Raw genomic sequence first — 16,900 nt, forward strand, 5'->3', positions numbered from 1 at the left:
TAAACATGCACACGGTCCACCCATCTGATCACTTAACACGGCAGCCGTTCGGCTGCCGTGTTAAGTGATCAGATGGGTGGACTGTGAACGCTTTTGAGATTTTCAAGTGGGCCCTGGTCAAGAAACAGTTGGGAACCATTGATTTAGTGTATTCTGGACCAATCCAGTCCTCTTCATGATGGGTGTTCTCAACACCGATGAAGGGATTAATTTTCATTCCAAAAATTATCATTGGTCTAAAAAAAACAAGTTGTTTTACAACCTCTGTAGTAATAGCGTCTAAATAAAGTAGCATTGTCCATTAAGGCGGAGATAAACAGATCAAATAAAGCGTAATAAAGGAAAGCGTACTGTGTTGACAGGAGTGTCCATAGTGGCCAGCAGAACAGCTGCAGCTGCCACTGACGCGGTCGCAGGTTCCATTGTTGTTGCATGGACAATCAAACCCACAGTCAGGCCCGTACTTCCCCTGTGCGCAGGCTACGCACGCACGCACGCACGCACGCACGCACACACACACACACACACACACACACACACACACACACACACACACACACACACACACACACACACACACACACACACACACACACACACACACACACACACACACACACACACACACAATACTTATCACAGGTAAACCAAGAACCTAGCATCAATCTAAAACAATATACTATCAAAATAGTTATGGGCTGTTATGGGGAGTTACGGGGGTCCGTTAAATTAAAAAGTTTGAGACACTAGAGTTACAAAACACGTACCTATGTCACAGCGAGGCCCGGTCCAGCCCAGACCACACTTGCAGGTCCCGTTGACAGGGTCACACAACGCCCCATTCTGACAGCTGCATGTGTTCCTGCACTGCAGACCATAGCGCCCCCTAGGACATGCTGGAGCAACAGCAGAGACGGGCTCAACGTCAGAAAGAGACGAGCATGACGAGGCCTCAGCTACATGGCTGGGAAATCCAAACCCAAATTTAGACACAATAACCGACTCAATCTTGCTCATGTAGGTTTATCAAATAATCAAGAAGCAGGGTTTTGTTTTCATTTCTTATATGAATCAACACAAAAAAAGGCAACGATATAATCAACTAAATCAATTAGTCCGATTAACCACCGACCCTGTTTTATACTTCGATGTTCAATGTTCAACAAAAATAGCCGATCTACAAGCTCACAAACATGTCACGATGCAGCACATTGTGAGCTTGTAGATCTGCTATTTTCACTGTTTATTTTCTTTATAATAATCGTAATCGGGGCAAAAGTTTGAAATAATCATGATATTGATTTGAAGTCAATCCCCAGCCCTAGCTCAGCACTCCCACACTGCAGAGGAACGAGGTTACTCTCACAAGCAAGAACGGGCATGCACACACACACACACACACACACACACACACACACACACACACACACACACACTCACACACGCTTCCATGCACAGACAAAATGTACTAACATTCAAGTTTATCTAGGCAGCAGTTCATTAGTGAGATGGCAAAGTGGTCTAATTTGGCACCGATATAAAAGAATAATCATGTTTCTCTGGGTAATTTAGATTGGAGAAACAATAAGCGAGTCTTCTTTGATTCCCCTGTTTATTTATTTGTTTCGTTGCCAAGTCCATCGACACGGAACACAGGGAACGAGCTACTAATAGGCCTCTCCAAACATTCAACAAGAGCAGAACATAAGTGGTGGCACGTCCACAGACATTTGAGGCGCACTACGTAGTGGGGAACGTTTAGCTCAGGCAGCCATGGAAACTCCCGTTCTTCAGTCCAATGGAACTGCTGATAAACGGAGAGATTAGGAGGCCAGACAACCGCCTATGTTCCCCAGGAAATCAACTCTCTGATCATCAGAGCCCCTCAAACTGAGGAAACAGAGAATTTGTTACTTAAATATACAGTGGAAAATAGAATCTTGAAAATACACCCTTCTTTTCCCCTAATGTACTGTAGATGTTTTCCCACTTGTCCGTTGTTCTGTTCATTTGTGATGAGCTCATTAAGGCAAATAGTGCCTGTTGGCGTCTGTATCTACAGTAACTCAGTGTCAACACAACAGAGGAGATGTGGGTTCAAGAGCTTTCCCTGCTGTACCTATTTTTGGTAACTTTACTGATTAGATATTGATTAGTATCTCATGATTTAATGTCTAGCTGCCCTGGGGGTATTTCATTTCAGTAAAAGATGTCACGTCCACACGTCATGACGAGAGACAGCATTGCGGAATGTCGCTGTTAGACATTAGTGGATTCGGCCTCCAATGCCCATATACCTTGTTGGCAGGACTGTCCTATCCTACCAGGAGCACATATACACCTCCCAGTCACTGGGTGGCACTGTCCGCCCTCCCCACAGGAGCACAGCAGGCCACAGTCCTTCCCATAGTAACCCTGTGGACATCCTGCAGAAATAAACATTTCAGAAATGTCACCACATACCGCAGGAGAGCTCTGCATGATGTGTTCACTGTGCAGACCTCATGGCATGCCCTCTGTGGTGGTTAATAGGCTACTTAATGGAGTAGATATCTTGTCTATGAAACTGTCCATATCGTTGCTGACAGGCAAAAAACCTTGTATCTCCATATTCAAACTTTTTTCATTTTTTTCATAAACTAATGCCCTACAGCAGTTCGTCACACAAGAGGGTCGCGCAAAAGTAGCGAAAAGCTATAGCTATTTTGAAGGTGAAAGTGAAATTGAATAAACATTGAACCAATGAAAAGTATTGAGAAAAAACCTTGGAACACAGGTTCTTTGTTTTACATTTCCTGAAAAGTAACCATTTTGGATATAGGTCTACAAAGGTTTCCACCCGCCAGCCACAATATACTGTTATTATATTGTTTACTGCCACATTGCTTTGATCTTTTTCTCCCATCATAGAACTATTGAACACTGGAATGAAACTACTGAATGTTGACATAATGTGCAAAGGTGGACTGACATGAAAGTTACTCTGGAATAAGTAGTACAGACAAATGCAAGGTGTCCTGATAGTGTCTGTGTGTAATAGTTTCAAACATATAACAATATCTGATAATATTGGTAGCTACCTGAGCTACAGTTAGCTCCGATGAAGCCAGGTGGACACTGACAAGCTCCAGTCTTGAAATCACAGCGACCACCGTTGATACAGCGACATCTTGACTTGCAGTTTGGTCCGTAAGTCCCTTCTCGACATCCTAGGGATGGAGAGAGACAGAGAGAAAGAATGAGTTGAGGAAGAGGAAATATTACTTGGTCTTTAAACACCTATACTATGTCATATGATGAGTGCGATGCATTGTGTGCATGTAGATCGGCCATTTTCCAAATTTCTGAAGATATTGAAGAAAAAGGTTTGACACCTGTTTTTGCCTACATTGCCACATGCCTAGAATAGGGAAACCAGATTGAAAGTGGTTCATTCTGTGCCTGATGGAAAAAAAAGTATCTTCTATGATAAATAATTAACTGTCTTGCCATTTGTCATATCAAGAAGTAAAAGTTTTGTTTTCGTATAAAGAAAACCCTGAAAATAAATGTAATTACATAAAGCTCCATTTTAAAATGATCTGCATTATTGTGTAAAGTGTGCTTCTGTTATACTTACGTAGCTCACAGCGTGCTCCATTGTAGCCTGGCAGGCAGGAGCATATTCCAGTGACAGGGTGGCATTGCTCCTGGTCTCCTGAACACTGGCACAGCTGGGTACAGTTCTGTCCATACATCCCAACTGGGCAGGCTAACAAAATATGCATATTAATGATAGTCACACCATACCACCATCTCCCCCCAAATCTAACACAGATAGTGGGCATGAAGTACATTGTTCTATCCCCTGATCATTTCCCTAAACCCAGAGTTAAAGCCAACTTTTTAGTTTTATTTCCCCACACCAATAATGGGCACATTAATAGCATTTGATCTTAAGCATTTAGCATCTGGCTGTAAACAACAGGTGTTTATAGCCAAACAACATGTTTTAGCAATTAAAGTGCAAATGTTCCTAAATAAAAGACAACCATCCAATTTATTCCCATACATTTTAGACGGAAATTCAATATTCATTATTTGTTATTCTAGTAGACAATGGAAATCTAACATTATGTTACATATTTTTTTGTGGCAGGGCTACCAATGTATTATTATGATTTACAAGGATTGGTCCTTAAACAAGAAAGCATTCAATATTTTGCAGCTAAGAGAGAGAAATCATCAGCCAACCTCATCCCCTTTCAAATCGCTTCACACACACACACACACGCACGCACACACACACACACACACGCGCGCGCGCGCGCACGCACGCACACACACATGCACGCGCGCTGACACACACACACTCTTCACACATGCATACTGTACAGTACATACACAGTAAAATCTTCAGTGTTTATTTAACCATTTGTAACTCAGAGAGTGTACAAAATGTAACCAGATGGACCCTCACAGGTCCATTTGGGTTGTACTGTGTATACTGTCACGGTAATGAATGTGGCCCACAGACAGAAGTACAATCAGTCATAAATAGCAAGATAAATCTGTGAACCAAACATGTTGTTTTGTGGGGTGTGTGTGTGTGTGTGTGTGTGTGTGTGTGTGTGTGTGTGTGTGTGTGTGTGTGTGTGTGTGTGTGTGTGTGTGTGTGTGTGTGTGTGTGTGTGTGTGTGTGTGTGTGTGTGAGTGAGAGAGAGCGCGGCACTGAGGTACTCGGCAGTAGGCAGCATGGGGGACAGATAAGAAAAAGGACCCCAGACTAAAGAGGCAATTACGGCGCTGTCATTATGCATGTCTGCCTTCCAAAAGCCCTTATCCGCTGCTGAGGAGACAAAAACAATGCCTTCTGTTTTACTTGGCAACCGGAGTGTAACATTTATCAGATGTCTGGGGAGTTAGCCTGTGAGGAGAGGGGGGGGGGTGGGTCCATGGTAGAGGGAAAGAGAGAGAGAGAGAGATTGAGAGAGAGGGTGGTGAGGGGTAAAGTCGTAAACCTGCTCTTACACAGACCTACAGGGTAGAGCAGCAAATGGAATTGATTTCGTATAATTCTGTATCACACAGCGTAGTTTCCACGTCGAATAACTGAAGAACTCTGGCGTATCGGCAATACCAAAACACGTCAGTCAAGACGGGTGGCTTTACTTCAAAATAGTCAACATGTCGAACATGCAAAAACTACCAAACAAATAATGTTGTCAGTTTTTTTGTCCGTGCACTTAATTGATTGAAAGATGGTGATAAAGCGACGTAATCTTTCTTCGCACCGCCAATAAAGGCATAGATCTACAGTATATAAATAGTTTGATGCTAAAAATTACTTCCCATTTTCATACTGTTTATTCGTCACACCCCTGGTTTGAGAAGACCTTAAACATTTTGATGAATAATCATGAATAATTACAGAATCCGGCAAAAATGATTGGCTTATCATTTTAGCCATGCTTTTGTATTTGAAGTACAGTATGGCCAAAACAGATGCATGATGAAAGGCAACATAAAGGCCTCTCTCACTGGGGTAAATGGTTGTGGTATATTATTTTTTTTGTGGACTGCATTTCCTGGCAAGGAATCAAACTACGATATTAATCTTTAGGAGGTTGAAAGGAATCATAATTATAAATTATACATTTTATAAACATTAATAATTGTGGGTGCGTAACTTTCTTCCATGATGCATTTCTGTCTTTATGCGAGTAGTGGCTGCATCAAAGTGGTTTGTTTTTCAATAGTTTAAAAGCCGTGACAGCGAATATGAGCCACATGCCAAAGGCTCAATAGTCAGGATCATTCCTGTGTGGAGCGTTTAGAGGAGACTGTAAAACTGCCTTCGACACATCATCAAGATGTACAGCCGCTGAAGTTAAGCAGTGCCCTTGTCCTCCAGGATAAGAGAGTCTCCACCATCACTCAGGTCTTCTGGGTAAAGTGGTATTTATTTTAACCGTACAATTATATTTGTTTTATTTAGGTGCACTCAAATTGTTTAGAAAGACATTTAAAGTGAGCAGTGAGAGCGCTGACTCAGGTGAACAGATCCCTTGGAAGGGTCGGTAAATTAAGCAGTTTTGTTTTATTCTCTTTCTCAGTTTGGCAGTACTCTTTGGCTGGGTTGCTTAATGGTTCTGGAATAGTGCGCGTCCATAACCGTGCCATGTATTTGCATTCAAGGTAACGGCATCATAATCTCAAATAGGGAGAATGGACCTTTTCTCTTTCTTACCCTTTTCACAGCCGTTCCCAGTCAGTCCCGGAGGGCAGCCACAGGTCCCTGTCTCATGGTGACAGGATACCCCAGACTGGCACTTACACCGAAGGGCACAAGAAGCACCGTATGACCCCGGCAGGCAGGCTGCGAGACGACAGAAGAAAGAAATCCATAAACTTTTTTCCATGTTATCACAAAATCAAACTAGACGGCTCACTGTCTAGTTTGCTGCTTAGCAGAAATGGACATTCAAAAATATACTTTAAAATATATTTTAGTGAACGGAAATGACAAACGGATGAAGAGTTACAGATTTTCGAAGATTTTAATTTTTTTAAGATTTGTGGCAGAGTTGTCTGGCTTGAGAAGGAGAGTATTTCTTACGCCAATGGTTCTCAAAGTGGTTCCAGGGGGTCCCCAGCTAAAAATCTGTTTAACCAGCTTAACCCTATAATACATTGCCTATTTTAAAATAGCCGATCTACAAGCTCACACCATGTCGCATCGCACCGTGAAGTGTTGTGAGCTTGTAGTTTGGCTATTAAAAAAAAAAAAGAGAGAAATTTTTAATATTTTGAAAACATTTTAACAAAGCAAATCTTGCACAGAGTTCCCTGGCGCAAACATTTGGGGGGGTTCGTGGCCAAATACATATCAATTTGAGGATCCTTGGCATATAAAGGTTCGAGAACCACTGTCTTACACACACTTACGTTTGCCACACCTGGGTCCTCTCCAGCCCGGCTCACATTCACAGCGGCCTGAGACATGATGGCAGCTGGTACTGTGTACACAGTCACACCTCTGCTCACATCTGTCACCATGGAAACCCTTGGAACAGGCTGTAGGCCGGAAAAACAACACGCAACGTCAACGTCCGGGAACAAGAAAATAATATTTATCCATCTTTATCAAAACTTCGCTGTATATTGACTTGACTTTTTTATAGGTAGGTAACTAAGCTCTCTGACTGAACAGTGGTATTTTCTGTTCCCAACCCTATAACAAAGCACAGTGTTCTCTATAAATATATGAAAAGAGAAAATAATGGATTGCTATATAAATGATGAAGCATACTGTATAACTGCTATGATGGCCCGGCAGTAGTTTTTATTCCGGTTAGCGTTATTCACTTGTAAATTTACAAGGAGCTGACAGCAGAGACAGATAAATACTGCACTATATGCGAGGCGATATGGCTCAAATCATGACAAGCCAGCAAAAATACAAAACATATGTTAACCCAAACCAACATGTCAATATATTCCTGTACAGCTACTTGCTGTAAGCTTGATAGTGTTGTCACTTGTAGCGTGCTTAGTCATTAAATGCTACTATAGGCCGATGCCTGAACGATTGCCTGTTGGGAACGATTGCCCATTGGGAACAATGACTGTTGGGAACGCATGCCCCTCCAGTTATGCAAAACCTGTTGTCCGAGTTTCCGTTGTATCAGTCTGTCTGTCCCTTTTATACCCAGACACCACATATGGGGTTTATATGGATGTATCTATATTTTAGGAGAACTGGCAATCCGGCCGACTTCACACCGGGTGCTGCTCTCAGCTATTTTTGGCAAAGAGATTTGGTGTAGACAGAGGAAAAGGAAAAAAAAGGAGAGACAACTCAGTTCAGTTTACTAGTAAACTGGACCTCTAGGCCAGGGGTGGGCAACTTTGATGATCAGGCATGCAAACAGCCCCGAGGTGAAAAAGGTGACAACATGTTGTTTTCTTTCGGGTCAGGTGTCACACAATTGCCCTATTTGGGTTCAAAAAGGTGACTGTAGCTGAAAAGTGACACTTTTGCATGTCTGGATGATGGAGAGGGCCACTATTATTTCCACACTCACTCCAGAGGGCCACATTGCATATACTGTCGGGCAGACACCTCTTATCTCCGTATTTTAACTTTTTAAAATGCCATTCTATGTCCCACAAAAGTGGCAAAAATAGCCGATCTACAAGCTCAAAACGGGTCGCGCTGCGACGCGTTTTGAGCTTGTAGATCTGCTATTTTTGCTATTTTTTCATTGGAATACAGAAATGTAACAGTTTTATTTAATTTCAAATGCATTTAGTTATACTCATTAACTTTATGACCTTAAACACAAATGCATTGGACATAGCAAAGACAATAGAATTCTGTCAGCTGAAATCAATAATATATCAGTATTAACCTGCGGGCCGCATTAAGTGAAGGTGGGGGCCGCATGTGGCCCCCAGGCCGCCAGTTGCCCATGTATGCTCTAGATTCTAGAGGGTTTAAGTGGTTAACAATTGTAAGATGTGTGTCATTGATTGATTCCTCAAAATAAGGAACACAGTGTGTCCCTTATCAGCAGTGGTGGAAAGTAACTAAGTACATTTACTTAAGTACTGTACTTAAGTACAGTTTTGAGGTATTTGTACTTTACTTGAGTATTTCCAATTTCCAATACCTTTACTTCTACTCCACTACATCTCAGAGGTAAATATTGTACTTTTACTCCACTACAATTATTTGAAAACTTTAGTTACTAGTTACTTTTCAGATATAAATTATGATATTATAAAACATACATGAACCACTTTAGCCGTATTTTATACATAGGCTATTTTCAAACATTTTAGTACTTTTACTTTTGGTACTTAACTCTCTCAGTGCCAAGCCCCGAGTTATCTCGAGTTTTCTCTGAATACCCTCCCTGCCCGAACGAGAAATCCAGAGTTTTAACTTTTTACTGTGGTCGCGCTATTCTGTTTATTTTTCATGATCACTTTCGCTTTCTGATTCCTTCAGACTCATTGGGTTCCGGTTTCATGATGCAGATTCCGTTTCCAGTTCAAATTTTTTTCCCGCGGTCATTTTTGGCCAGAATAGGGAAAGTCACGGTTTTTCACACGGTATAAAAAACGAACGGAGAGGTCTACTTCTATTCTCTTTGGTCTGGGTGACTAACAGTCATCGTAGTCGTCGTGTATCACATCGTAATTTAGCCCGATCAGCGATTGTCGAAAAAGTCACATCCGGTTAATGACCGGATGTGACGTAAGCCTGTTTGGGAGGGGGCGAGCGAGTCAACGAGGCGATCAATGTGTCGATTTGCTGCTCTCTACTGGTAGAACTGTCGTAAGTGTTTAAAACCGCAATCAGAGAATTTATTTGAATGAAAATTAAAAAAAATAAAAATTAAAAAACACTTAAATCGCTGGCACTGGGGGAGTACTTTATGAAAATACTCTTGGCAGTGAAAGAGTTAAAGTACATTTTGATGCCAACACTTTTGAATTCTGGACTTTTACTTGTAACTGAGTATTTCTATATTGCAGTATTGATACTTTTACTTAAGTAAAGAATTTGAGTACTTTTTCCACCTCTGCTTATCAGTTCAATAAGGGGCACGTTACTAAATAAGGAACGATTACGTATTTCAAGGGATGGTTGGCAACCCTAGGTCTGCGTGATAAAACTGTGATAAAACAGTAAATAAACAGTGAGTCAGCAACAACTATAATTTGAAATGTATGTGTTTAGATTTGTTCATCAGTAACAGTCAGGAATGATGCAAGTTGGAAATGCATGCCCAGTTATGCATACCCGGTTGTACCCGTCTGTGTCCCTTGTATGCCTATACAGTATGGAGTTCCATGTCAGGCATGGAGTCCAGGTCAGTCTATGACGCTAGTACTGTCATATTGATGACATCAGGGTACTCAATATATGGGGATTTACGGTTTAATCAATGTTTCTGTAAGATTAGTGAATAATATTTCAAATATACAATAACATTAGAAAGAAGAGAATAGAAATAAGAAAAGAACAGAAAGATAATCCTGTGAGAGCTGAGCTGACTTTTTTACACAAAGGGATATATTACTTATTAGAGGTTTGTGGCCCTCACACCTACGTTGCACTGCCGATATATCTCTGTCCTGCCTTATAAGGTCTGCAGTAGTAACACATTTAAAGCCTTATTCATACTTCATAGCATATTAGTGTTGATCGCCAAATATACCGGTAAAAGATTTTAGAAAAAAGAAAGTTGAAAATCTGGTATTTTCTGCAAAAAACTAAACAAATAGACTACAAGCTCATAACGCGTTGCACTGCGACACATTGTGGGTTTGTACATCTGCTATTTTTGAAAAAAGGTAGCAAAACCTCACCTATAATAACATTCCCAAAGTAGGGGTGCTAGGTTGCAAGTGGTTAAAGAGGTGGTGCCATGGTTTTGCACTTTTTCTGTTTTTCATGTGTCTATGAGGTTGATAGAACTTCATTAAGCCCCCTGGTGGTGTTTTTATGGTGTTTTATGTCTTCTCTGACTATTTTGAGTTTCTACCTGGAGGCTGAAACCTTGAGGGTCAAACGTGCCAATAGAAAAAATCACTGAAAATCACGGCACCCCGTCTTTAAGGCTAGGATATTTAGAGGTTCACCTGTCTGACAGTGCTCGCCCTCCCAGCCAGAAGGACAGCTGCATTGCCCTGTCACTCTGTCACATCGTCCTCCGTTGGTACATCTGCAGCTCTGGGCACAGCCCTCCCCGTAATGCCCTTCCTCACACTCTAGGAGAGAGGAGAGGGACACCTCAGGTCAAACAGTACAGACACGAGTATGTGACAAGCCTTTTTTCTTTCTTTCTTTTTTGTCAAAGTTAACATTCACCATCACAGCAAATGCAGTACGGGAAAGGGAATCTTTTCTGGTCCCAGGGGGAGGGAAATTGCAATGTGCCTCCAACATTAGCTTTAATCCTGTCAAGTGGTACTAGTCAGTGAGAGCTCTTGTTGACGTGCCCTCCAGAGAAGGAGGACAACTCACCCAGCTCACAGGCTGCTCCTGTCCAGCCATGGGAACAGGAACACTGGCCAGTGGTGCTGTCACAGGAGCCACCATTTTGGCAAAGACATTGATGGGAGCAGTCCTCACCGTACTGTCCTGCAGGACAAGCTAAACACAAACACAAGATGATACAGGAGGTTAACGGATAACAAGACAAAGCAGCTTATGTGAAAAGGCCACATATACATAACATTGCAATTATGAATATGAATTATTAATGTATTATTGTCCGACTGTGTTGAAAAACAGACATACATTTCCATATGTAATAACATTTTGGATAGATCATTGAAAACAATTCCCCATCCCTCCAAGAACATACTGAAATCACTAGCAAATAGCTTACACTACATGCACTGTAGCACTCTAAGCAACGGGTCACTGGGAGCATCAGAAAATGCCAAAAGTTATATTTATCACATACTGTATCTATGACATAGCATAGTAAAATCCTCAGTGTTAATGTAATGCATCCATTTGAGACTCAGAGAGCGACCAAATGTAAGCGAATGAGAGCGAACAAATGAGAGCGAACTGAGAGCGAGCAAATGTGTTACATTTGTTCGCTCTCAAGAGTTAAATTAACACTGAGGATGTGTGTCAGCGTGTCCATGAAAGGGCATCCTTATTGAAATGAACCTCCTCAAGTGGCCCTGTGTTAAAGCGTAGGGACAGTGAGCCATAGAGCTGTTGTCACTGTTTTCCTTTGCATTTCTATGGGGCTGAGTGATGAGCTACTCACGCTGATGGCAGCTGGCGCCCGTCCACCCGGCCGTACAGCTGCAGCGGCCGGTGACGTGGTCACACCTGGCACCGTTCTGACACACACAGGTCTCACTGCACCGCTCGCCAAAGAGACCCTCCGGGCAGCCTGCCCAAACACACAACCCACAGCACACACACACACAAAGTGAATGGACGACGGACGTCCAAGTGCATCATACAAGCACGCGGGTGAACACACACAGACAGGCACGCACGCACGCCCACACACGCACAGACGTGCACACGCACGCATTTATCTCACAATCAATGCACTGTGGCTACAGTATATCCACACTGATTTAGCCAGACTAGAGGACTTTATGGAGGAAAGGAAGAAACAAAAAGAGCTGACATTTTTAGGGCATTTTTGGGTTTTCTGGGCACGTATCGTGAACTTCCCCTAATGATCAATGTCTGCGATGACATTTGAGTCAAAGAGAGAGAGGGAAACCAGCTAATGACAGAGACGTGTCATTAAGTCATGCTAGTGGCTTTCTGCTGACTCTGGCAATGGTAATCAGGACCGCAAAACGGGCTGTGGCGAAAGGAGTGCCTTGAATAAGACTTCAGAATGACAGACTCTGAACTTTTAGAGGGCATTTCACTGGATTCATTAAAACAAGGGCATGAAGCTCTCAGGAAACCTTTCGGCATGCTAACACTGATGGGCCCAGCCCCGACTATAAGAGCTTTCCATGTAAAGTCCTCCCTCTCCCGATGTTCATCCCAATAAACACGTGGATGTATTTATCCAGAATAGACCCCAATTAACCATCGTTGCCCGAGGGAACTGTTGTCCCCCCTTCCCCTCGCTCCCTCCGCCCCGCCCCGCCCTTACCCATCCCTGAAACAAAAAAAGTCATTGGCAATGTCTCATTATAGAGATAATTGTTCACAAACACATTGCAGTTGTATTTAAGGAGAGGATGTCGTGATGGGCTCGCAGAGAGAGGGCCTCCCTCACACCCCGTTTTAATGATGTGGCTTCCATTACCCAGAATGCAGTGTGGTCCGGCCCAGCCGGCGGTGCAGAGGCAGGCTCCTGTGATGTGGTGGCAGCGGGCATCGTTCCTGCACTCGCACATCTGGCCACAGTCAAGACCGTAAAAGCCGTCCGGGCACACTGTGGGCCAAAGATAAAACATCCCAATGGTTAGGACTGGCAGCTCCACACACGAGGAGAGGAAAACGCTCAGATGCCAACTATTTTTTTATTTTATTCTCTCTCCCCATACTCCTCCCTCTCTCTCTCTCCCTCTCTCTCTCTCTCTCTCTCTCTCTTACCACCTACCGAAAATACCAATATCAAATTGCAGTACCGTGCTGCGGCTGTTCATTTGCGGAGCGTCTGCGTTCGTTAAGTGAGCTCATGTCCCACATGTGCAGCGTATCTGGGCCACATCAAAGTCGCCCGGCGGCCCGGGGGCCGCTCTCCTTTGGGGGGCGGCGGAGGGGGGCGCACAGAACGCTGGTAATTAGAGCACCTGCTGGGCCCACAGGTCCCGGCAACACAAGGCAAAACAAAGCCAGGTTACTGTGCCCCCCCAGACACACACGCACACACACACACACACACATTTGTAGACATACACAGTAAAAATATCAGTGTTAATCTAACTCTGGGAGTGTGCAAAGAAAGTGCAGATGCCTTCATGGACATACACCATGCTTTCATTCACGCAACTCGCATGCACCGACCGTCATTTGCATATGCATGTGTACACTACACATGCGTGCAAGTGTGTGTGCGTGCGTGTGTGTGTGTGTGTGTGTGCGTGTATGTGTGTGTGCTCACTCCTAGTGTATTATCATTGCCGGTGTGCAGAACCGCCAGCACAAAAAGTCTGTTTCCCATTCTCAAGGCGGGGTTCTAGAGATTGTTTAAGTGTGTGTAGAGTCAATAGACACTCAGTGAGTTTGGTAAACACAGTGCCTGCCATCCAGAAGGACTCAGCGAGAGGCTGGGGGATGAATGGGCCTTTCCACTACCGGGATGTAAATATTGTCTGCAAGCATGACTTCACCAGAGCAGGAAAGAATGACTCTGTTTATTCACTGTCTTCTTTTGATTGCTCAATTTGTCACCAAACAGTTGTAGGGATCACAGCCTAACACGAGCATAATGGTAGTATTTTTGCAAAACACGTACCTCCATTCTGGAATGTATTTACATGAGTGCTACTCTTGCTCTGCCAAAGCCCTTTGATTGATTGACAGATATGGTTGACATTTCTCCCTTCCAAATCCCCTCTCTTCTGCTTTCAGCTGTTATTATGTGTGGGCAAATCTGGAGCTGATTATGGCTTTGGCCCCGTCCCAATTCCTATATGTCTCTTGTTCCAATAGCCTCCGTGGGCAGCAGCCCTTCTCATTTACATACTACCTCTCGTGTGTGTGTAAAGCCTGATTTATACTCCTCTGCGCACCGGTGTCACGTGCAACGAAGCGGGCTATGAATTAAGCATAAGGGAGAAAGGAGGCGTGGCACAATGCCATCACAGGGAGACCAAAAATGGGAGTGCGATAAGTGTGGAAATGGAAATGAAAATGTTCAACAATTTGGTGCATTGTAAATGCCACTGTGTAGGGCTGAAAGTTATGACTTCAAATCAATACGATTGTTTCAAACCTTTGTCTTGATTACGATTAATGAACGATTATCTTTTTTCTCTAAATAGTGAAAAAATATCAGATCTACAAGCTCACCACCACGTGTCACAATGCGATGCGTTGTGAGCTTGTAGATTGGTTATTTTCACAATTTCACTTTTTTGATTGACTGACATCTTTATTGATATAAAACACATATGTAACAATAACATAGCCCACATAATAAAAAAGATAAAATGCAAAAAAAGCTTACGTTGCAGTCCTTGAGATGTGTATGTGTAAAATGAGATGTGCAGTTATGTAGTGAGGGATAAGTATGAGTGTGTATAAAGTGTACACCAACATTGTACAACAAGTATATTATGTTCTTAATCAGACTCATCTATTTAGTCGATTATTAAAAAGAATTGACAAAAAAATTTTTTCGTGTTGTTTCTTTGAAATAAAGAGTCTTCTAAAAACAAAAACAAAAAAGCCTGCTTCTCGATTATTCGATTAACCTACATGAGCAAGATTAAGTCGATTATTGGTTCACAAATATCGGTTTCAATATATGTGATTGATTGATGTACTTTATTTTGATGTCCGGTTAATTGCCCAGCCCTACCACTGTGTATATATTCTACATGATGTCAGTGGTGGACAAAGTATATACTCAATTAAAAAAGAATTATTCAAAACTACAAATCCCGAAGTTCAAGTTGTGAGCTTGTACATCGGCTATTTTAACAACATTTGAAAAGGGTGGTTAATTCCTAATTAATTTAAGTAATATAAATAATAAGTTTCGATCACAAGAGTCCCTTCCTAGAAATGTCCAAATATTTCAAAAATATTTATTTCTAAAATGTAGCTGAGTGAAAGTCATCAGCTTGCACAAAAGGAAAAAAAAATATATATATTTCAAATGTCTTTACTTAAGTACAGTACTCAAGTAAATGTACTCAGTTACTGTCCACCACTGCAAGATGATGTACACGGGTCCTTCCTCCTGTGGAGTTTCCCTTAAAGGCTTCTTCTACTGGGGAAATCATCCCTCGTGCTCAGCAGTTTCTGGCCCGCACCACCGCTGTGTTCCCGGGCTGACAGCATGACGTCTAGTCTCTGCTGCCTTTATAGTGTGGTTTTAGACTTCACCCATTGATGATGCTGTCATCTTAATCTGGCTGCGCTGTAACTCTGCGGCCGTGCTGCTTCATTGTTTATTATCAACATCACGATTACTGACGACATAGTGACAAGCTAGACATCCTATCACTGCCGCGGGAAGAACAACCCCGTTTTTTTATTAGGGAAGGCATAAATTTATATGAAAACATACCACAGAAATATACTTTTTCAAAATTTCCAATACTCTTTTATTTCTTTGCCTCTGCAGTACAGTATGAGCAGCACCACAGTAGGTAATGGTGTACAGTGGCTCCACTCTCAAAACAGAAGACTCTGCTCATTTGCACCAGCAGGGGGCAGAGAGGTTCCGTTTCAACCACATACCAGCAATAAGTCATCTAATATTAGCCTTGGGCCCGCCAGCATTTCAAAGTTCAGGGATTTCTTTTTTTGCAGCCTGTGTTTATAGGTAGGCATGGAGGAGTCAATCCGCCACCACTACCACACACACACTGTGCCATCACTGAGAGTCTCCATCTCGGCTCTAAATGAGCTCTTTAAGACAGCGGGATTATTTCCAGATCCTTGGTTGTGTAAGAGCCACTGCTGTCAGCCTATAAAGCAGACCCGGGGACCACACAGCCAGGGGAGTGCAGACCACAGAATTAGAATGGATAGAAGGAACGCAGAATAGAACTTCCTGGTGCCACTCACAGACTGTGAGACAATGAATAAGGTTCGAGACAACGATAACAAAACGCTCACGTTTCCCTGACAATATTGCGGAAGTTTGGCGACCGTTTACCGGGGCAGCTGCGAGCAGCTGAACTGTTTTGATGCAAACATCAAAGAGGGCCGAGCAGAAAGAGAGCATGACGCACATTAATTGAACTAACGTTTGAAGAGCTTTGGGTCAATGTCAGCCCTTTGACTGCTTTCTTTCTGCTAGACTGGCTTAAAACTTTCATCCTGGGGGTTTTTCAGTTAAATGATGCCTTTGCCATGGCAACATATCAGCTTTCCAATGATAATAATGCAAAGCCCCAATTGTTATGACCATGAATTACTTTATCTATCGCTGATACAATTCTATTGATGCCAAATATCCTGTGTGCCATGCAGCCAAACCCAACTGCCCTTCATGAATGCTAATTGAACCACATGAACCCTAGCGTCCCTATTCTGGACACATCATAATAGGTGAAAATATTTGGCAAAAATATAGCCTAACTACAATACAAGCTCACAACGTGACAGGTTGTGAGCTTGTAGATCGGCATTTTTTGCTATCTGATGTACAACGAAGTACATAGGGGTTTACGTGGTTAAAACGGGAACGCCATCTCTATCCGGTTCAATTCTGTGGATCAGACA

The 16,900-nt window shown here is 42.7% G+C and overlaps 1 protein-coding gene across 1 annotated transcript in view; it reads right to left on the reverse strand.

Moving 5' to 3' along the window:
* The window catches only part of egfem1 (EGF-like and EMI domain containing 1), a gene marked incomplete at its 5' end in the record, with an annotated part of 102,423 nt that overhangs the window by 6,313 nt on the left and 79,210 nt on the right, over positions 1-16,900 (reverse strand). The window contains 11 exons of the mRNA XM_080429475.1: positions 352-480; positions 768-896; positions 2,298-2,426; positions 3,081-3,209; positions 3,620-3,751; positions 6,230-6,358; positions 6,928-7,056; positions 10,636-10,764; positions 11,021-11,149; positions 11,784-11,912; positions 12,801-12,929. Of these exons, the coding sequence (XP_080285601.1) occupies positions 352-480; positions 768-896; positions 2,298-2,426; positions 3,081-3,209; positions 3,620-3,751; positions 6,230-6,358; positions 6,928-7,056; positions 10,636-10,764; positions 11,021-11,149; positions 11,784-11,912; positions 12,801-12,929 (1,422 nt within the window). The remainder of the gene's footprint in view (positions 1-351; positions 481-767; positions 897-2,297; positions 2,427-3,080; positions 3,210-3,619; positions 3,752-6,229; positions 6,359-6,927; positions 7,057-10,635; positions 10,765-11,020; positions 11,150-11,783; positions 11,913-12,800; positions 12,930-16,900) is intronic.

The sequence above is a fragment of the Gymnoscopelus braueri genome (genome assembly GCF_963280865.1).
Source record: "Gymnoscopelus braueri genome assembly, chromosome: 5".
Taxonomy (NCBI): Eukaryota; Metazoa; Chordata; class Actinopteri; order Myctophiformes; family Myctophidae; genus Gymnoscopelus; species Gymnoscopelus braueri.